Source organism: Lichenostomus cassidix, chromosome 5, assembly GCF_008360975.1.
Source record: "Lichenostomus cassidix isolate B80296 chromosome 5, HeHo_3.0, whole genome shotgun sequence".
Taxonomy (NCBI): domain Eukaryota; kingdom Metazoa; phylum Chordata; class Aves; order Passeriformes; family Meliphagidae; genus Lichenostomus; species Lichenostomus cassidix.
The window spans coordinates 30,890,467-30,908,257 of record NC_139486.1 but is presented as its reverse complement, the minus strand read 5'-3'; the positions used below and the strand labels follow the sequence as shown (position 1 = coordinate 30,908,257).

Below are 17,791 nucleotides of genomic sequence, written 5' to 3'. Positions count from 1 at the left end.
GTGCTACCAACTCCCCCCTTAGAATCTAAATTTAGATGCTTCAAGACTAGCTTGCATTGATGATCAGAAGTGGCTTACCATTCCACATAGAACACATTGTTAATATGTACCAAATATTTTGAATGCTAACGCAGTTTTGACAATCTCAAATTTTATTCTTTCGAAAATAAACCAGTATGACACCTCTCTTACAGGAGCCACATCTTATTTTCTTCCTGCCATTGCCTTTGTCTCCTACTGTCATATTTCTAGCTCCTATCTCCTTGCTGGAAGTTGTTTTGCTGATCCTTTTTTACCTCAGTGAGAAGATCCAAAACATGGTGCTCTGGTGCCTGCATTTAGCCTGTTGAGGACTCTCCCAGGACCAGCTGAGGGCACAGGGTAGGAGCATGCTGCCCAGAGCAGGAGTTTCCTCTTTGGAGGGTGAACTGTCATACTCAGTCCTTTACTTCATGGAACTGAAGCTTCCAATACTTAACCAAAGAGCAAGCAATGCTGGTCTCTAAGGTCTCCTCATGGCTGGCTCCCTAGTATTACATTTTACAGTAATGTAGCAAGAGTGAGGCAGGAGGTTTCCACCAGATCAACAAGCTGAACCAATTCAACTTGCAAGTTGGTGGATACAGGGGGGAAGGAGGTAGGGGACAGAAAGGAACTCTTCTTTTGATTAACATATCCTTTTAAGAAGTTCAGAAGACTAATGCTGATAAACTATGTTGCACCATGCCTTTTGCTTGTTGTGGGAATTACCAACACATATCTAAGATGAGCAAAAAGAGCCAGAACAGATTTACTTCTGAGTTCAGTGTTTTCAAACTTACTAATTTTGGTGTCTGCAGTCTGCATACAACAGCATAATCTAACTTTCCAAGTCATTATACAAGAACAAACTCAGAAAAGGGAAAAAACAATGGTTTTATTAAAACCAAAAGTATCCAGTGCTTCAGCTCTAACATTTTGCCAATAAGCAATTAGCACATACAAAAAGCTAATGAACAGTTTCAAGTGTTTACTCTTAAATAATTTTACAACTGATGACAGACAATTTTCATTCCAAAAGATGTAAACATTTGCTTGTGCAAATCAACCTTTAACACACTATGGCTTCTCACACTCATCTCTTGCAACACTTTCAGCATCTAAAACCAGCTTCTGCACCACTTAGTTAACATAATTCTACAGCTCTAAAAATAAGTTAAAACTCCCTTCTCATATTAAGATAAAATATTTTACTACTTGCAACTGAAAATACTTGGTACCTATTGCAGAACACATCGCTGGCTGAAGTTTTAAGACTTTTCACTTCTTGAATAAACTGCATGTTTGTTTTCCATGTGTTCTAATAATTCTCCAGTGTGTATGCACACATGAATTGTATTTTGACATTTACCTGCTCAACAAGGAAAATATGCTTCCAAATTACTCCAATAGAAATAAAAAACACCGTCTCAAAAGAAATAGAGCTCATATGAGGTCCAACTTAGTAGTATCAAGGACTGCTACAATACACTTAAAACTAAAAAGTAAATAAATTTAACTACTAACACTCAGCATAAAAATATTTTCATATGTCTGTTAGTTTTGTTTTAAAGATTTCAGAAGTTGTTTCAACTTGATACTTTATCTAAATACTGCAAGAACTGTTTTGGGAGATGCACCGTGTTTCTAGAAGCTGAGATAATCAAACTTGAGATCTAACACAAAACAGATTATTTTTGTTTCAGAAGTCAAATTAATTTAGCTGAACCGACTAGCATTTACAGAAGTTTCAGTAAATGAAGAAAACCTCAACATAAAACAAATTGATATTTGTACATCTTCACAACCCATTCATTTAAAGTAAGTGAAAAATTACAAATAATAAGAGCAAAAAAATCCCCATCCAAATTTAGATTTTTCCAAACGTTAACCAAGTTACAAAGAACCCATTTAGCCATCACATTTGATCCTATAAGTCTACTGGCTTTGCAGTTGGTAGCAGTTTTACTTCAGATATTGGATTCTTTGGAGAGCCTCTATAACGAACTCTTTCTTTTCCTGAAGCACTTCTTGCAACTACAGATTTTTCTGGTGCAGCACCTGGCATATTTATATTTGCATTAACTTTCAAACTGGATTTAACCATTTCATGATTGGTTAGATCTTCTAGAACAGACTTTGATGGATGAATAGTTGCTTTTTGTTCATGGATTCCAACAGTTCTGACAGAAACATCAGGCTTGTCTGATGGATTTAATGGCCTGCAACATGATTTGGATGTGAGGTCTAGCTGCTTATGAGCTACAGAAACTCTGTCACGTGTACTTTCACTCCTGGGTGGCAAAAGCATGGAATTCTTTGAGGGCTTTTCTGTGCAGGAGGATAGTGCAGAATCATAGCTCAAAGATTTAACAAGTGGTGAACCAACACCACTTGATTTAACCACCTGAGAGCTTACAGATTGTCTGTTAGCCTCCAAAAGGGAATTTATTCTTCTTACAGACTGTCTAACTGGAGTACGTTGAAACTTCAGAGGTTGTTTAGTTTTGCTTGCAGAATTTGGATCATTTAATGAAAGCTGGTTGAACCACTGTATGTGGTCAGAAACCTTTCCATGGTCAGAAACAGCCACTGTTTTATTTGAAATTTTATCTGAATTTTCAGCTTTCAAGTTTTGGTTGCCTATTTCATTTTGTGATTTAGGCAACTGTGAAGTAGGAAGCTGTCCTGCCAAAGAAAGTTTAGCAGTACCTTCTTCCAAATTACAGCACTTTACCATACAGTTTTCAGCTGTTTGTGACTGTATTAATTCTGCTTCCTCGTTTCTTCCAGAGAAATCTAATTTGTGTAAGTCATCTTTTGTTGAACTGTTCTGAACAGTCAGCTTGTCTTCCTTGGCCAGCACTTGAGGCAAAGGAAGTTCTTTTCCCTTTTTTATATCTGGTTTTGAGACCTGAAGTTTAATCTCAACAGAAGTTTTGAAGTTTCTTTTCTCCAAAACTTCACTTTCCTCTATTTCTGATTGCTGTTTATCAGCAGCAGAGGATTGGCTGAATTGGTGCAACAACTCTCTGGATTGCACATTTGCTAGATTTTCAGAAACTTTTTCCACTAACAATTCTTTCACTGGACTGAGCCCTGTGGGACATGGAGTTTCATTTAATATTTCACTTGCTACAGCTGAGAAAGATGGTTTTTTATCACCTATCAAATTGTGAAGAATACTCCCAGATGCAGAGAAGGCTTGCTTAACTTTCATTAATGTTTCTGCAGTTGAGTTACTTTCGTCTTCACAAAGCTTCAAGTTGTTGTCTTGTCTGCTTACAGTTGCAGATTTGAATTCATCTGGAACAACTGGTGGCTTTCCAAATATCAAAACAGATTCTGAAGAGCTGACTCCCATTTCAGAGTGTCCTGGCAGAATTTGTTCATTCTTCCTGATCACCTGAGAATCTACAACAGCAGGACTATTCCATGACATTCGGTGAATCACTTTATTGTGACATTTTGGAGTTAGCAAGTTTTCTTCTGACTTGCTAACATTCCTTGAACCTTAAAATAAATACCACAGTGTTTAAGAATAATTTATTGTGATTTTAATTATTATAGACAAAATTATTACTAAAAAATAATTATCAAAGAAGCACTGAATTTAAAGATGTCATTATACTCTTACATTTCAGAAATGTGAAAAAGGTTATAATATTAAGTGAAACCATGCATTTCCTCTCACTTAACTAACAAAAGAGAACTACTAAAATACACTAGAAACACAACAAGCTTGTTCTAAACCAATTCTTTTTCCCCAGAAGCCACTAACATACAAGAGACTTTTGACTTAGCTAGAAGCATACTTTTAATCCAATTGCTTTTACACTTTTATCCATAAAGTTGGCTTTTGCAAAGTTAAAAAAAAGTACAAGTTTCCTCCATTTAATATATTTGGATAGGTAATTACCTTTCTTAGGGAATTTTTCATTGACATATGGGCTGAAGAGTACATCTCTTTTTGCACATTCAGTTCTGTTTTCCAAACCTTGCTGACTTGCAAGACGCCTTCCAATATTTTCTGATCTACTGCCAACTGCACATCCTGATACAATATTCTTGAACAAACAAAAAGTGTTAATTGCTTTTATATAAACTACTAACTTGGAATCTCATTTAAAGAGGAACCTTCAGGAAAAGGCTATGCAAAATCAGCAGCCTTTTCTTGGCCATACTCCATCTTGCCTTGATTCTCTGTTGACCTATGTAGGATACAGACTCCCTGCAGTAAGGTAGACTTAATCCCACTCTGAACAGACTGACTCTGCACAGGCTCTGCAAGGTCAGAAGCTCAGGAGCTGAGAGACCCACTGATCACAAGCGTGGTGGGTCAATCCCAACAGGCAGGCAAGTCATTCAGCCACATGATTGCTTTCCCCATTCCCCAACAGGATGAGGGAGAGAATTGGCAAGGTACAAAGGAAAAGGGACACACACCAAAGATTAAAAAGCACAAACCCAGACATGGTGTAAAGGTCATCACTTAGTACAAGCAGACCAATCCTCAACAAGCCACTGAGCAGTGGCTACTTTTCCTAAATTGTCCCCATCCCAGTTTTACTGATGAGTTTAACATTACTCATCATCCATACTCATGGCATGGAATTGCTCCTTGGTCAATTCAGGTCAGCTCCCCCCTCCCTCAGCCTCTTCCCCCATACCAGCCAAATGCATTACAAGCTGATCAATTACTGCTATGAAAATAAACCTCAGGCTTCTAGTACTTGACAGCAAGCAGGTTCAGTTAACATTGGAATCCCTTCATTACAAAATATGTCCTTCCTGCTACTGAAAAGCAGTGCCCAAGACTTTGCATTAAAATCTGCACTCTAGCAAGAGGACTGGGAACTTACCGCTTCTCTATTGCTTTTCCCCAAACCAAATTTCAAGCGTAAAGACCTACGAACCATTTCTTTTCGGCTTATCTTTGGAGAAAAACAACCTGTCTTCCCTGATTCAGCCCTGGAAGGACAGAACAGAAGGAAGAACATAAACTCTTTAGGAGGGCAATGAAAACATCCTGACACTTATTTAGGGTTATTTCCTCCAGTTTTACTTATTTTATTTCCTTCTTGTCAACATTTTTTAATAGGCACAGGAAGCTACTACATCAGATCTTATTTTATTTTGAGCTTCATTTTGCAACATCAGAAGATCTGGTAATTTTAAAAATTACTATAAAAATTACTACCAAACCCAATAATTTTAGAGACAGATAGAGATCATTAGTCAAGGGGTCTAGATGCATCATTTCAATTTATCTTTATGTTCTGAGAGTTAATTACCTGTATAATTTTTTGCCTGCAAGTCTTTTACTTCTTCTATTTCCAGTGCTAGACAGATGATTTTCGCCCGTGGTTGAAGGAGATAGTGAGGTTTGTGATGATTCAAGACACACACAAGGACTTGCTTCAAACTGAACTACAGGGACAAAAATGTATTTATTTGAACTTAAAATAGTCACATTTTCTCAGATAAAGTATTAAGAGTTAACACAATAAAGAACAGGTTTTTAAACAGCACAAGATTTTTTTGCTTATTTTGGGGAGTGCTGGCTTGAAATTACTTTGACTTCCACTTTATAATTAAACAAAGCTGTTTCTGGTAGTGTCCTTAGAAGTGGCTGGAACACAATTAAATACATGCTATAGAGATCACTACCTCAAATAAGTTTCCACACTGCTATCATCAGACCAGTTTCTCAAATTTAAGAGCTCAATAAGAAAAATAAAACACAGTCTAAGTATTATTTGCAGTGTGCTTTTTTTACATGCCTAGCTGGAACAGCTTAAGCAACAGTGAAGAGTTGCTTTTTTTTTTTACTACTGGACATTTTAAGTAACACATGCATCACTGCTATCTGTATAAAATGTCATTGCTTTGGTTTGCTTATCCACAGAAATGAGAATTTCATGGAGAACATGAAATGATTTAATAAAAAAAGCAGTAAGTTTTATAACACTCATTCAAGGGGAAAAAAACCCCAAGCAAAACAGCCAATCTAGAATTTTTTTTTTCACTCTAATGCCAGTTGGCAGCACATTAAAGAACTAAATAAAACAGGATTTGCAGAACAGCCTGATGGTTGGAAGCACTCTAGTAGAATAAAGTGGTACTAAAGCATTGTCAAACAAAAGCACATTTTTCTCTAGTTTTGAGATTTAGCATCTAGAGGAAAAACAAGAGGAGATGCAACACAAGAAAGAACCTTAATAATAGCAACAATTACACATTTCAGATAGAGCTAAGATCAGCTACTTAAGCATTTATGAGACAGAAGGCTACACCTTTCAAAAGGCTGGAAGCATAGATAGTCTTCATGGATTTGTGTGCCAGGATGGAAAAAGGAATATAACCTGAGTGGTATATAGCAAGTAAAAAAGATAAAAGCACATCAGGATTGCAAGTAAAAAGATTAATAGAACAGAACACAAGAAAGAGAATTTGGCTTTTGCTCAAACCATGTAACGAGTCACTAATTGACATAAACATACACTATTTGCCAAGATGGGGAAGTATGCAAGGAACACTTCAGTAATGAGCATCAATGACTGTCTAACAATAACAAGAGGCTCTACTCTTAAATTAAAAGCCACCAACAATCACTTCAAACAGCAAGGAAAAAGTGACAGCACTGTACCTGATGCTGGTGTTGAGCTGCTGTTAAAAATGCTACTTGGTAAAAATTCAAAGGCAAAATTATGTTTAAAAGATCGTCTCTTCTTGCTGGACAAATCCTGAGAGCAATCTGTTGGAAGTTTACGCTTGGTACTTGGAGTAAGAACCACTGGAGTCACTGATGAGAGGACTGAAATTAGGAAAACCTAATTTGTAGTAACAGCTTAAAAGCTCAAGAGTTTACTAAAGTAAACAGTTGTTTTGATTTTTTTTTAACTCTGAAAGAAATTTGTTGCAAAAGCTTAGCCAAAGTGCATGCATTTCCAACAGGCAAAGCAATCAGTATAGCTTAGAGTTTGGGGTTTTAATTCTGTTGGGGTTTTAGAGTACCAGAAAGGAAAATCTAAACCCACACATTAATAAAATATAGGTATTAGGAGGAAGTAAATGTATAGTCATCTTCCATAAGTTTTAGAGACAGTAATTGCGAAAGAATTTTAGTTCTCGCAAATTCATTCCCAAGATGCTAAAATGCTGCACTACTGCACTGAAGCCTTAGTGCATTAGCTAAAAAGCATAAGTTTGGTTGTGTAATCCCAGACCTAAACCAGTCAGCCCACTCCTGCAGTGATTGTAGCTGCTCCAAGAATTAGAGTAAATGCAGTATCCTCAATAAATATGTATCTATATTCAGTTTTAAACAATTTACATTTAATCACTTATCTTTGACTAAGTTCTAATTCTTGAGTTAAAAAAAATTTTTGAATATAGTCAACAAATCCAGAAGATACTGCATGGGCTTTACTCAGTACAAATGCACCAATACCTACCGCTTCCGTCTTGTTGAGGTGTAGTGGAGGGTGTTCTGTTAGATTTAAATTTATTCAATGCTCCACTAACAATATCTGAAATGCAAGACACACCAAGCAATCAAATTTAAACATGAAGTTTGTCTTGCTCTATTTTCAACTCAAGTTTAACTTGAATTTTTTTCCAGGGAGAAATTAAGCAAATCAGCTTAAATGGTTGTTTTATCAGGAAAGCATAGCCCACATCTTCCCAGTAACATAGTTTTTATAGCTTTCACAATAGCTGAAAAATCTGTTTTCCTTAAAATAAAAATTACCTAAAAACCAAAACCAAACAAAGAACCCAAAAAACAAATGAGCCCCCACAAACCACCTCCCCCCAAAATCAATAACAACTAAAAACCGCTCTGCACAGACAACAGAAATTTCTTGTAGAAAAGTCTACTGGTCATTATAAATTCATATACCTTCTGATTCTCTTGTAGGCAAACCTAGAAGGTATCCACTGAAGTCTTTCTCACAGAAAGTCTCAGAGACTCTCCCTTTATAGCTGTAAAGCTTTTAGAGTTTTGAAGTTAGGTCCAAACAGAAGAATGAAATTTTGGGCTTCCAATGAAATAACGTAAAACTCTTTGTGAACTATGTTCTTTTTTGGGGGCTTGGTTTGGTTTTTTTAAAGGTAAAAGTAAACCCAGCCAAATATATGCATGAAACTTTACTAGTTTTCCTGCTTTTCAAAGTACAAAATGAAAATATTTTTAGTAAGTGCTATTGCAACCTACAGTTGTATTTTCATGTGTTCATAGCAAAGCTTAGCAAACTACAAGGCTGTAGTACTTCTTTTATGGTATCTGGTGGGTATTCACACAGTTTTTAAAAACATTTGAAAACAGATAAAATATAATCTACATCAGGAGAAAGAGTAGAATCTGCCTACTTTCAAAACCTGTTCCACAGAACTACCAAGTTCTACCTGTTTCTCGTCAAGACCTTAATGCTCATGTTTATCACTTGACAATTCTGGGATGGTTTCCCTTCTTCAGAGCAGAAAAGTATATTACACAAAAAAACCCATGCCATGGCTACACATACAATCATACAGCCTTAATTTCAACTACCGTCAGGTTTACTACTCCAGGTACATGAGCTAAACAAATACCTATGTTTTTACAGCAATACATAAAAGATCACTGTTGCAGTGGATTTGAATCAGGTCAAGCATACATGTTCCACAGTTTTTCCTCTAAGAGGGCAGAACTGAGAATAAAGCATTTGATTGTCCATATCTGGCAAAAAACCCCAGCTCAACCCTGTTGAAAACTGAAAAAAACCTCACCCCAAAGCCCCTGATTCATGGTATCAGAGCACACAGTATCCAATAATATCCAATTCAGATTTACACTTCAGAACACAAATTAGCTACTTGTGTCTAATTCAAAACACACCTGCCATTTGTATCCCTGCTTTCTCACGACCTGTCTTATCACGGTATATATCAAAGCACTGTTCCAAAATTAGCAAAAAGAAAAAAAAACTAGAAAAAAACCCTTAGCCTTCTGTAGCAGGATCTCAAGTTGACTCAACAAAAAGCCAGAATATTAATTCAGCTTCACAAATCCAAACAAAACCAAAATAGCTTCTTCAGTAGACAACAGACAAAAAAAAAAAAAGAGTAAATATACAATAATGTAATTACTGAAGTCTTATATAGATTTTGCAAGTCAAACACAACATGTTTTGCAGACATCTATTGTGCTTGTGGAAGAAGCAAGTGCTTGGGATCAGACTACCTGAAGTCTCAACTATTTTTTGTTTTGGAAGTTTCACAAAACATACCTACCCCCAACACTTCGGTGCCTCCTCCTCTTACATTCACTGGGAGATTCATTTTCACTGTCTTCGTGGCCCCACAGTGAGGGAGTAGATTGAAAGACATCAACACCTAACATTGCAGGAATCTTTTCCAAGATAAATTCTGGTACTTGTCCTGGAATAGTTGAGAAATTTTTTTTTATTATTTTTAAAAGTTGAAAAGAAAAGCTGTACACAGGTTGGTGCAACGAGACATGTTGATAAACATTTATCATCTTACCGATTTCTGCTGCGTGGTCAATAAGTGTTTCCACGACAGCAGCTTGCAAGCGAATTTTTTTTTCTGTACTGGCTGACATCTTTTCATTTTCATTTGAGTGCAAGAGGTTGGGAGCAAAAATCACTGCCAGATTACTGCTATCCATTCTGTTTTCATTGGATCTTAACAAGGAAACAGTTTTTTTAATACAAATTGTCAGGACATCGGCAGTAGAGAAAGAAAAGACCAAGTAAGACAAATGCAGTTAAAATAAAAATGGACTTATTCACTTGAGTGCTTACATAACAAGAGTAATGTATACATTTATGCATCCCAGGCCAGGTAATAGCACAACTGTGTTACTGAAATCAAGAGGTTAGAGACCCCCCTCAATTTTGGGGAATGCAAGGTATCAGATTATGGTAATTCTGCTTTCCAGAGAAGAATGAGGAAAGGCATCTTGAACAAAGTCAAGTTTCCAGTTAATTAAGGTTTCATAAAGAAAACTTTGGATTTATGAAATGAAAGACTGTGACTGAATTTAGTGAATATCTGCAGATACACAAATTTAAAATCGCAAACCACTCAGAAAATTACAGCACTTGCCTGGACAGACGAGTGGTTAAAGGAATTCAGAGCTTTTTACAACCACGCCCTTTACACTGACCTTAAGGACACAGTTCTCAGAAAGTTGAGGAAGTATCTCAAAGCTGCAATTGTTCTGTCAGACAGCAAACATGACAGCAACATAGTTGCAGTTTTCTTCTCATTTCCAAGCTGCTGAGCTTTGAAAAAGCCTTCATGCAGATGAGGTGGAAGGATGGGTTCTGGCAACTCTCTAAAGAACTGTTTGAGAAGCCCTGCAACATCACATGGCAGTGCAGCTGAGAGGCAGCTTTCACCTTGATCCAGTTTACTCTGAAATTTTTCATAAGAAACATGATTTAAAGTCTTCAATGTGTTGTCAGATTTCTAAATTTAGGCAGTAATACTCTAGCCCATGTCACAACAGACAGTTAGATCTTCCCAACTGTTAGTTTCAATTTTGTCATGTTTTACCCAACTACATTATCTACAATGAGAACAGGCAATGTTGTCAGACTGTGTGTGTTAATTTACAGGTTTCCCATCTTCCCTCCACTGGGAGAACACTGATAAACAAATTTCCTCATAGTATTCAATGTGCACAACTGCTAACAAGTTTGTTCAGTCCCAAACTATTCTCATCATGTGGAAGGCAAAATATTAAAAAGAAAAGAAGCCTGTTGGTTTCTGGACAAGATCCCCTATCGTTTCTAAAGCAGGCAATGTCACCAATTTACCTACTGTATTAAAACTTGAATATGACTGAAGAGCCCAAAAATTACAATATACAGATGATCAAGTGAAATACAGCTTATTAAGAAAACAAAGTGCATCTTTAGAGAATACCTTCAAAGCTTTTAAGCGAACAAGAGATCCAGACTTTCTAAAGAGTCCCTCAGTATGAACGTGTTCTTCCAAATATTCACAAGTATCAACAAGAAAGCTGAGAAAAGAACAGTAACATTCTTCTTATGCTCAGAATAAAGCTTAGTTTTTTCCAGAAAAACTATTTCACCATTTTTTAATAAAACCTAATATATAGAATAATTTCCCCCTATGACAAGAAGCATAAAGAAATACAACAGAACGAGAGCTGTGGCTCTGAATTCCCCATCTAATTTCTTTACCCCTCCTTTCCCAGCTGGAACTATTTGTATATCCCCCAGAAATGCCAACAGGTGTGGAACAAATATTACATTCCTTTTTCTGACAAAGTTTCAATACTATAAAAAGAGCAAAATAAGCATAAAATCTAAATATACATTGTTAACTTACCTTGGAATATAACCATATTCTGGCACAAGTGATTGTGGCAACGCATGAAAAGATATTCCAAAGATTTTACCCTAAAATACAAAATTCAAATAATATCATTCAAAAGTTGATACAATTATCAACTACATAAAACAAAAAAAGGACACATTCCACAAGTACAGACATAAGGGTAGTTAAGACAAAAAACAATGTCTTTCAGATAAGACAGATAAGAGGTACTGTCTGGAAGAGCACTGTCATCTCTAGATATCAAAGCTATGCTGATTCTAGTTACAGGTAACACCCTAGATGATTGTGAAAGAGTAGAAAGGTTTTTTGTGGTATGTTTTACACTTTTTATTTTACAAGAAGTTAGTTTTCTTATAAGACTCCCAAATCAGTAAGGATATTAACCAGATTGTTTTGGAATCTCACTTTAGCTTTTCAAATTGACTAAATCCTATTTTCCTTATAAATCAATAGAAGACAAATTTATTTTTTAAAAAAAAATTTTTCTTCATCTAAGACACCAGACACTCAAGATTGCTATTTTGGGAAAGATTAAACTCAACAGAATAGTCTACAAAACTGTTCTGAACCTCATATTTAGCATTTGTACCTTAAAAACTGTTATCTCTACAGCTTCATAGAAAGACAGAGTATGTTACATATCAGAAAACAAGCGAATCTCATCAGTTATTACTACTGATGTTCAACTACAGCATTTTTGAAATGTTTATCTGAGGTTGCTGCATAGTTGTGTCAGTTGTAAAAACATATTTCAGTGTAACTTCTATCTCTTCTATCTCTTTTTTATTTATATTTACATAACATACCTCTATTTACAGAACAGAAAAGGACTGGGACCATGCCCAACTTGTTCTTAGAAACAAATGCAAACTCTTAGTCATTGGCAGCTGAAATTCAAAGTGCTGTTCATGCTAGGGAAAAAGTTAATCAGTGACTAACCCATTAGACCACAATGTAATCTGTTTTACAGAAAACAAACATAACACAGTAAGGAAAGAGAAGCAACACATCTGTCGTGTTCCAGGTTGCTACTAAAACTACAAAAAGAAAATTAACTCTGAGACAATGTTTTTTTTGTATGAGCAAGATTATGTACTAGAGAATTTCTGTCATTTGTAATTCAACATTTAAAATTCCTAACTAATATGCTCACTTCACTAGGTTTTGTTTGAAGTATCAGAAGTTGTGATTTAATTTCTTAGCTAATAAATAAGAAAGCTAATAAAATTATGTCTGTTCCCTCACAACTGAAATAAAACACCACTTGGCAAAACAAATGTTATTCTATTCCTTGCTCAGTAGTTGTTTAAGAATACATTTTCTTCCATGCATAAAACTTAAGCACTACAGACAGCAATGTAGACATCTTTCATTAAGACATCCATCTATTGTTCACAGTTCTTATCTTCCCTTCAAATGGAAAAAGTCTAGAACCACAGGTTTGCTATTGACAAGGGGAAGAAAACTAATTCTAACTTTACTCTTGCTTTCTTCCTTTCCAAACAAACCAAACTCAAGCACATGTTTTCTCAATTTCTTTGGCTTATATTGACCAAGGATTACTGCAGCATTGTGTAATACCTTCTCAGCCTTACAAAAAGCTCAGCCTGAGGATGTCTAGTTCTGTGCCATATCAGTTGCACAGAAATCTTGTTCAGGACTTGACAGTGGTCCACATTTCATAAATCAGAATCTACCAGAAGATTGCTGGTATCCATTATAATACTTCAGTTTTAAATTAGAGTCTTGAGACAGAAAACACTTTTTTCCGTAATCAAATTTAAAAAATGGCATTTAAGGTAATGGGACAGATTTAATTCCTGGACCACTGGCAAATCAAGGCCAGAGCTGTCTGTGCCAAAAAATTTAGTCATGCCTTACCCTAAAAAACTATGCAAATAAAGCCCTTCAAACAAAACAAAAACCTAAGAAATCATGTAAAAGACACAGAGCCTTTAGAAACAACACAGTAGCTATAAATTTCAAGAAATAATACAATTACTAAGATTTTAATTCGGTAGTGAGTGACATTAATCACACTGAAGCGCAAGGAGCTCTCGCACGGATCAGAGGCGAACGGCCGTGTTTGCGTGGCCAGCAAGCCCACGGACAAAAGAGGAACACAAAAGAGGAACACATCTCCTTCGCCATCTGGCCTGCCCGGCGCCACGCAAGTCCCGAACTGCCGGGGGCATCCAGCGCACTGAGCCACGACATTCCCGAATCACAACCCGCTACGTGACAGCCCCCTGCAACACCCGCACGCGGAGCGAAAGCGGAAAACAGCTCCTTTCCCCGCTACTGGGGGTGATGCCTTGCTCGGGGCCGGAAGGAGCCGCTCCATCACGGGAACGGCACTGCTGCCGGCACTGCCCCGGCGACAGGAGCAGCCCCCGGACCCGTGTGAGCGCAGCTCTGCCGGCCCGGGAAGCCGAGCCTCTCCGAGCTCCCCCGCCCCGCTCACCTCCGCCGCCGCCGCTCCCGCCACCTTGGCCGCCGCCAGACAGCTCCCACTCTTCACCTTGATCCCGTACGAGGCTCGGAGCTCCTCCAGCACCGCCAGCCGCACCAGCCTCCGCCTCTGCTCCGCCATCCCGCTGCCCCCCGCCCTCTCCCCCAGCCCTTCCCGTCCCGCCCGGCCCGGCCCGGCCCGGCCCCGCCGCCCCTCAGTCGCCGCTGGGCTCCATGGCGGCGCCGCTCACCGCCCGGCTCAAACCCAGCGCGCGGCCCCGCCCGCGCCCCTGATTGGGCCGTTCGCGTTCGAAATCAGGCCCCGGCCGCCCAACGGCCACCCGGGGCTGCCCCGCCGCGCCTGCCTCCGTGCGCCGCCTCTTAGCCCAGCCCAGCTCAGCGCAAGGGCCCCGCGCGCCGCCCTCGGGCATTCGCGCTGCTTACCTAAGGGCCGGGTGGGGTGGAGCAGAGCGGTCGCCCTCATCCAGCGATCGCCCTCATCCTCGGACCCCCTCATCCTCGGACCCCCTCATCCTCCGACTCCCTCAACCTCGGACCCCCTCATCCTCGGACCCCCTCATCCTCGGACCCCCTCATCCTCCGACTCCCTCAACCTCGGATCCCCTCATCCTCGGATCCCCTCATCCTCGGACCCCCTCATCCTCCGACTCCCTCAACCTCGGATCCCCTCATCCTCGGATCCCCTCATCCTCCGACCCCCTCATCCTCCGACCCTCTCATCCTCGGATCCCCCTCATCCTCCGACCCCCTCACCCCCCATCATCCCATCCCGCATCATGCCGTCCCACATCCCATCATCCTCCCATCCCCTCATCCCCCATCCTATATCCCCTCATCCCCCAATCCCACACCATCCCGTCCCGTGTCCCCTCATTCCCAACACGTGCCCCTCGCTCCCTGCGCTGTCGGCCCAGCGGTGGCGAGTTCGGGGATGGTTCTGTGGGTTGGTTACGTGGAAACATGCGTCTCTTTGTCCGAAAATAAGTTTCAAATGAAAGAGCTCGAGGCTCTTGGGGCAGTGACGGTGCTCTCGCCTGCATTCCCTGGGCCCGTGCAGCTCTGCCCGAGGTCACCCAGCATCTCCACAATTCCCTGCTGACAAAGCCACGCTCCGCAGTTAAAGTGGCGTTTGAACCACTAGCACCAAGTTTGCTTGTACTTTGTAAATTCGAATTCTCTTGCCCGTTCGGTACAGTGAACTCAGACACCTCCTCTAGCAGGGTCATTTGGGGTTTGCACTCTTATTATGGGAACAACTGCTTCCTTCTTGCTTTGCTTCTTTTTTATTTTTAATATGCTATTCCGAAGTAACTCTGCAAGTGCCAATAACACTACAATTAACCAAATACAGGCTTTCAGTGTAGAGTCAGAAAAGAGCACTGTACCAAAAATAAGCTTCCCACCTTTTCCTCTATAGGTATTCTTTTATGAGTTCTAAAGTGAGTCTTACTTCACTGAGAGAAAGACAGATTACCACAAAGCTTAGACACAGAATGATAATCAGCTCATTACAGTGCTTTAAACACTTTTAGACACAAGCACTAGAGAATAAAAAGAGAATACCTAGAATTCTTCCAAATGTCCTCAAAACATAAACGGAAAAAAAACCTCCAACAAATTATATAGAAGAAAGACTTAGCAGCAGTAATTAGAGAAGCAGATTAGATAACGAATTTTCTTAACTAAACCCCCATGATTTTGATTATGGATGTCAAAATCACATCATTGAATAAAAGTAATATTCATCTAAATGTGGTTTTAGTGTAACCTTACTGTAAGTATTATTATCTATCCTGGCATTAAAATGGCATGAAAATACAAAAAATCAAACCCTAAAATATCACTAAATTTCTCTAAACATGAGACAAATAAAAGTAAAGGAATCAAGTAAATAGCTACCATAAAATTTAATTTAAACAATGTCTATTCCAACTTAGTTTTTTGTAGTAATGATGAATTACACAAGAGGGAGCTGTGACCTGATAAATATATCAGAACTTTTCTCGTCAAGTATTTACTGTTCAGTATTCACATAAGAAGAAACACATTGTGATAGTATGTGCTGCATTTTTTTTCTAAAAAAAGTGTTGTACGTAATTTTTTTACCTTTTCCAGGAGATATTTAAAGTGGCCGTATTATCCAAATTTTGTCAGAACTATTTGTCAAATATTTTCATATTCTTTAGGTGACTATTTTAGCATGTTTCTGTTTTATTTGCAGGTAGAGACTAGAGCAGGAAAAATTACTTTGCAAATAAGAACTATAGATTTGAAAACAGTTGTAGCATCCCAACTCAAATCTATTGCACTCTTTTGAAATCAAGTTAGAGAAAATAAACAGCAATTTGGCATCTTCCCCGCATGCTCTCCCTGCTCCAAATTGTCTCAGAGTTGACATACCAAGCTTCTGGAATTTTAAAGATTTCTAATTTTATGCAGCTTTGGGTGAGATCATGTCCTGAGTGAAGTAAATTATATAACTTCATTTCGTCATCAGGAGGGCCAGGCTTACATGCGTTTTGATTGCAATACACAAATATTTGTGTACACTACAGACACTTTTTTCATTATTCATATATAGGTATATGTTTACATTTTTGAAGAAAAAAACCAAAACATGAGCACCTACATTTAGTGTAGTATTTTGTGAATTTTGAAAGCTACTACAGAAATGAGAGCTTTGCAAGAGAAGTCAAATGCATACTAACAATCTCATTTCAATGACCACTCAGGGCAGTTAGTGGTCAAAACAAGCAGAAAATCAGCCAGAGGAAGCAAAACCGAGCTACTCCAAAGAGCAGGGTAACATGAGGAATACAAAAAACAGACCTTGCTCCAAAGTACACCTCCCTGAACAAACTCAGAACTCGGTGGGAGGAAGTGTAAGTATCCCTTGTTCTGGCAGTACAAGGTCTTGTTTTGTCTTACTTCTTCAACAGAAAAGCTGAGGGAAGGGAGACCATAAGGGCAGATTATGAAAAATAAAGACCATGTGGGGAGAAAGGCAGGCCATACCACTCAGGAGAAGCTCTGAGAAGTAGCTGCACAAGGGATGTTCATACATTGATGTCCTCAGAGTCTGACTACTAGAACAGTTTATTCTGAACACCCTTATTCGTTCTTGTGTCCCTGGCTTTCTCTCTTAATGAGGAATTATTTACTCCAGTTCCCGGTTGTCATCTTTTCATGATGTTCAGCCTAACATATTAGTTATCTTCATTTTCCATTTCCCACTTGCCTTGCTGATTTATCTTGTTTTCAGTAAAGAATTTTGCCCACGACTGGCAGTGCTAAGAGGTGACCAGTCTTATGCAATGATGCCCCAACTTGCAACTCTTCTGAATTATGTCAGAAGTAAAACAATCTGGATACCTGAATATCATCAACATTTAAGGTTAACTATGTCCCTTACTTCTGTGACTAGCTCGATGAGAACACAATTTCCAGATGAAGAGAATTGCAAGGAAAAGTATTTAAAGTGTATTTGAAGTAAGAAAGTAAGGTTAGAGAGAATTTCCTCTGAATGATGGTTTGAGGATAGAATACTTCTATTTAACCCATGTTTTATTTGGGTTATGAATTTGTCTCAGTTTACCCTCCTGTTGTTTCAAGTTTTTTTAAGAGACTGTAGCAGAAAACTAGATACAACAATCTTAAAACTTTAGTACTAATTGCATAAATTGTTATTTCTATATCTGAATCTGATCCATAAACAGATTTCTTGGGGACAGATTATCAAAGTTAAGTCATTCAGGTTGGAATATTCCATGCTATGAGTCATCAGTATTATGTCTGAAATATTCTAAAACTTTTTTGATTTTGTGAAAAGTAGTAACTAAATTTGGTTTTACATTCACTAGTTATGTAGTCAAATAGGTTTTTCCAATGAAATTTTGGAACAGCTCTCAAAGTACAGCAGTATGTA

At 38.5% G+C, this 17,791-nt stretch overlaps 1 protein-coding gene across 2 annotated transcripts; it reads right to left on the bottom strand.

The window, feature by feature from the left end:
- Positions 1 to 895: 895 nt before the first annotated feature.
- ARHGAP11A (Rho GTPase activating protein 11A) lies at positions 896 to 14,014 on the bottom strand. Of its 2 annotated transcripts, XM_085062039.1 has the most exons (12): positions 13,859 to 14,014; positions 11,386 to 11,456; positions 10,957 to 11,053; positions 10,193 to 10,443; positions 9,547 to 9,707; positions 9,295 to 9,441; positions 7,476 to 7,550; positions 6,668 to 6,835; positions 5,313 to 5,448; positions 4,881 to 4,989; positions 3,938 to 4,085; positions 896 to 3,531 (listed from the first exon to the last, which is right to left on the bottom strand). In XM_085062039.1, exons 1-12 carry the CDS (start codon positions 13,985 to 13,987, stop codon positions 1,949 to 1,951), a joined length of 3,075 nt encoding a protein of 1,024 aa, XP_084918165.1. In that variant the 5' UTR covers positions 13,988 to 14,014; the 3' UTR covers positions 896 to 1,948. The 2 variants fall into 2 exon arrangements, with proteins under 2 accessions (XP_084918165.1, XP_084918166.1); XM_085062040.1 differs by lacking the exon at positions 7,476 to 7,550.
- Positions 14,015 to 17,791: the final 3,777 nt, after the last annotated feature.

Coding starts and splice junctions, on each gene's coding strand:
- ARHGAP11A (XM_085062039.1), bottom strand. CDS start 13,987: ATGGCGGAGCAGAGGCGGAGGCTGGTGCGGCTGGCGGTGCTGGAGGAG. Junction 7,551..9,294: donor GAGGCACCGAAGTGTTGGGG/GTAGGTATGTTT, acceptor CTTGCATTTCAG/ATATTGTTAGTGGAGCATTG. Junction 3,532..3,937: donor TGAAAAATTCCCTAAGAAAG/GTAATTACCTAT, acceptor ATTTATTTTAAG/GTTCAAGGAATGTTAGCAAG.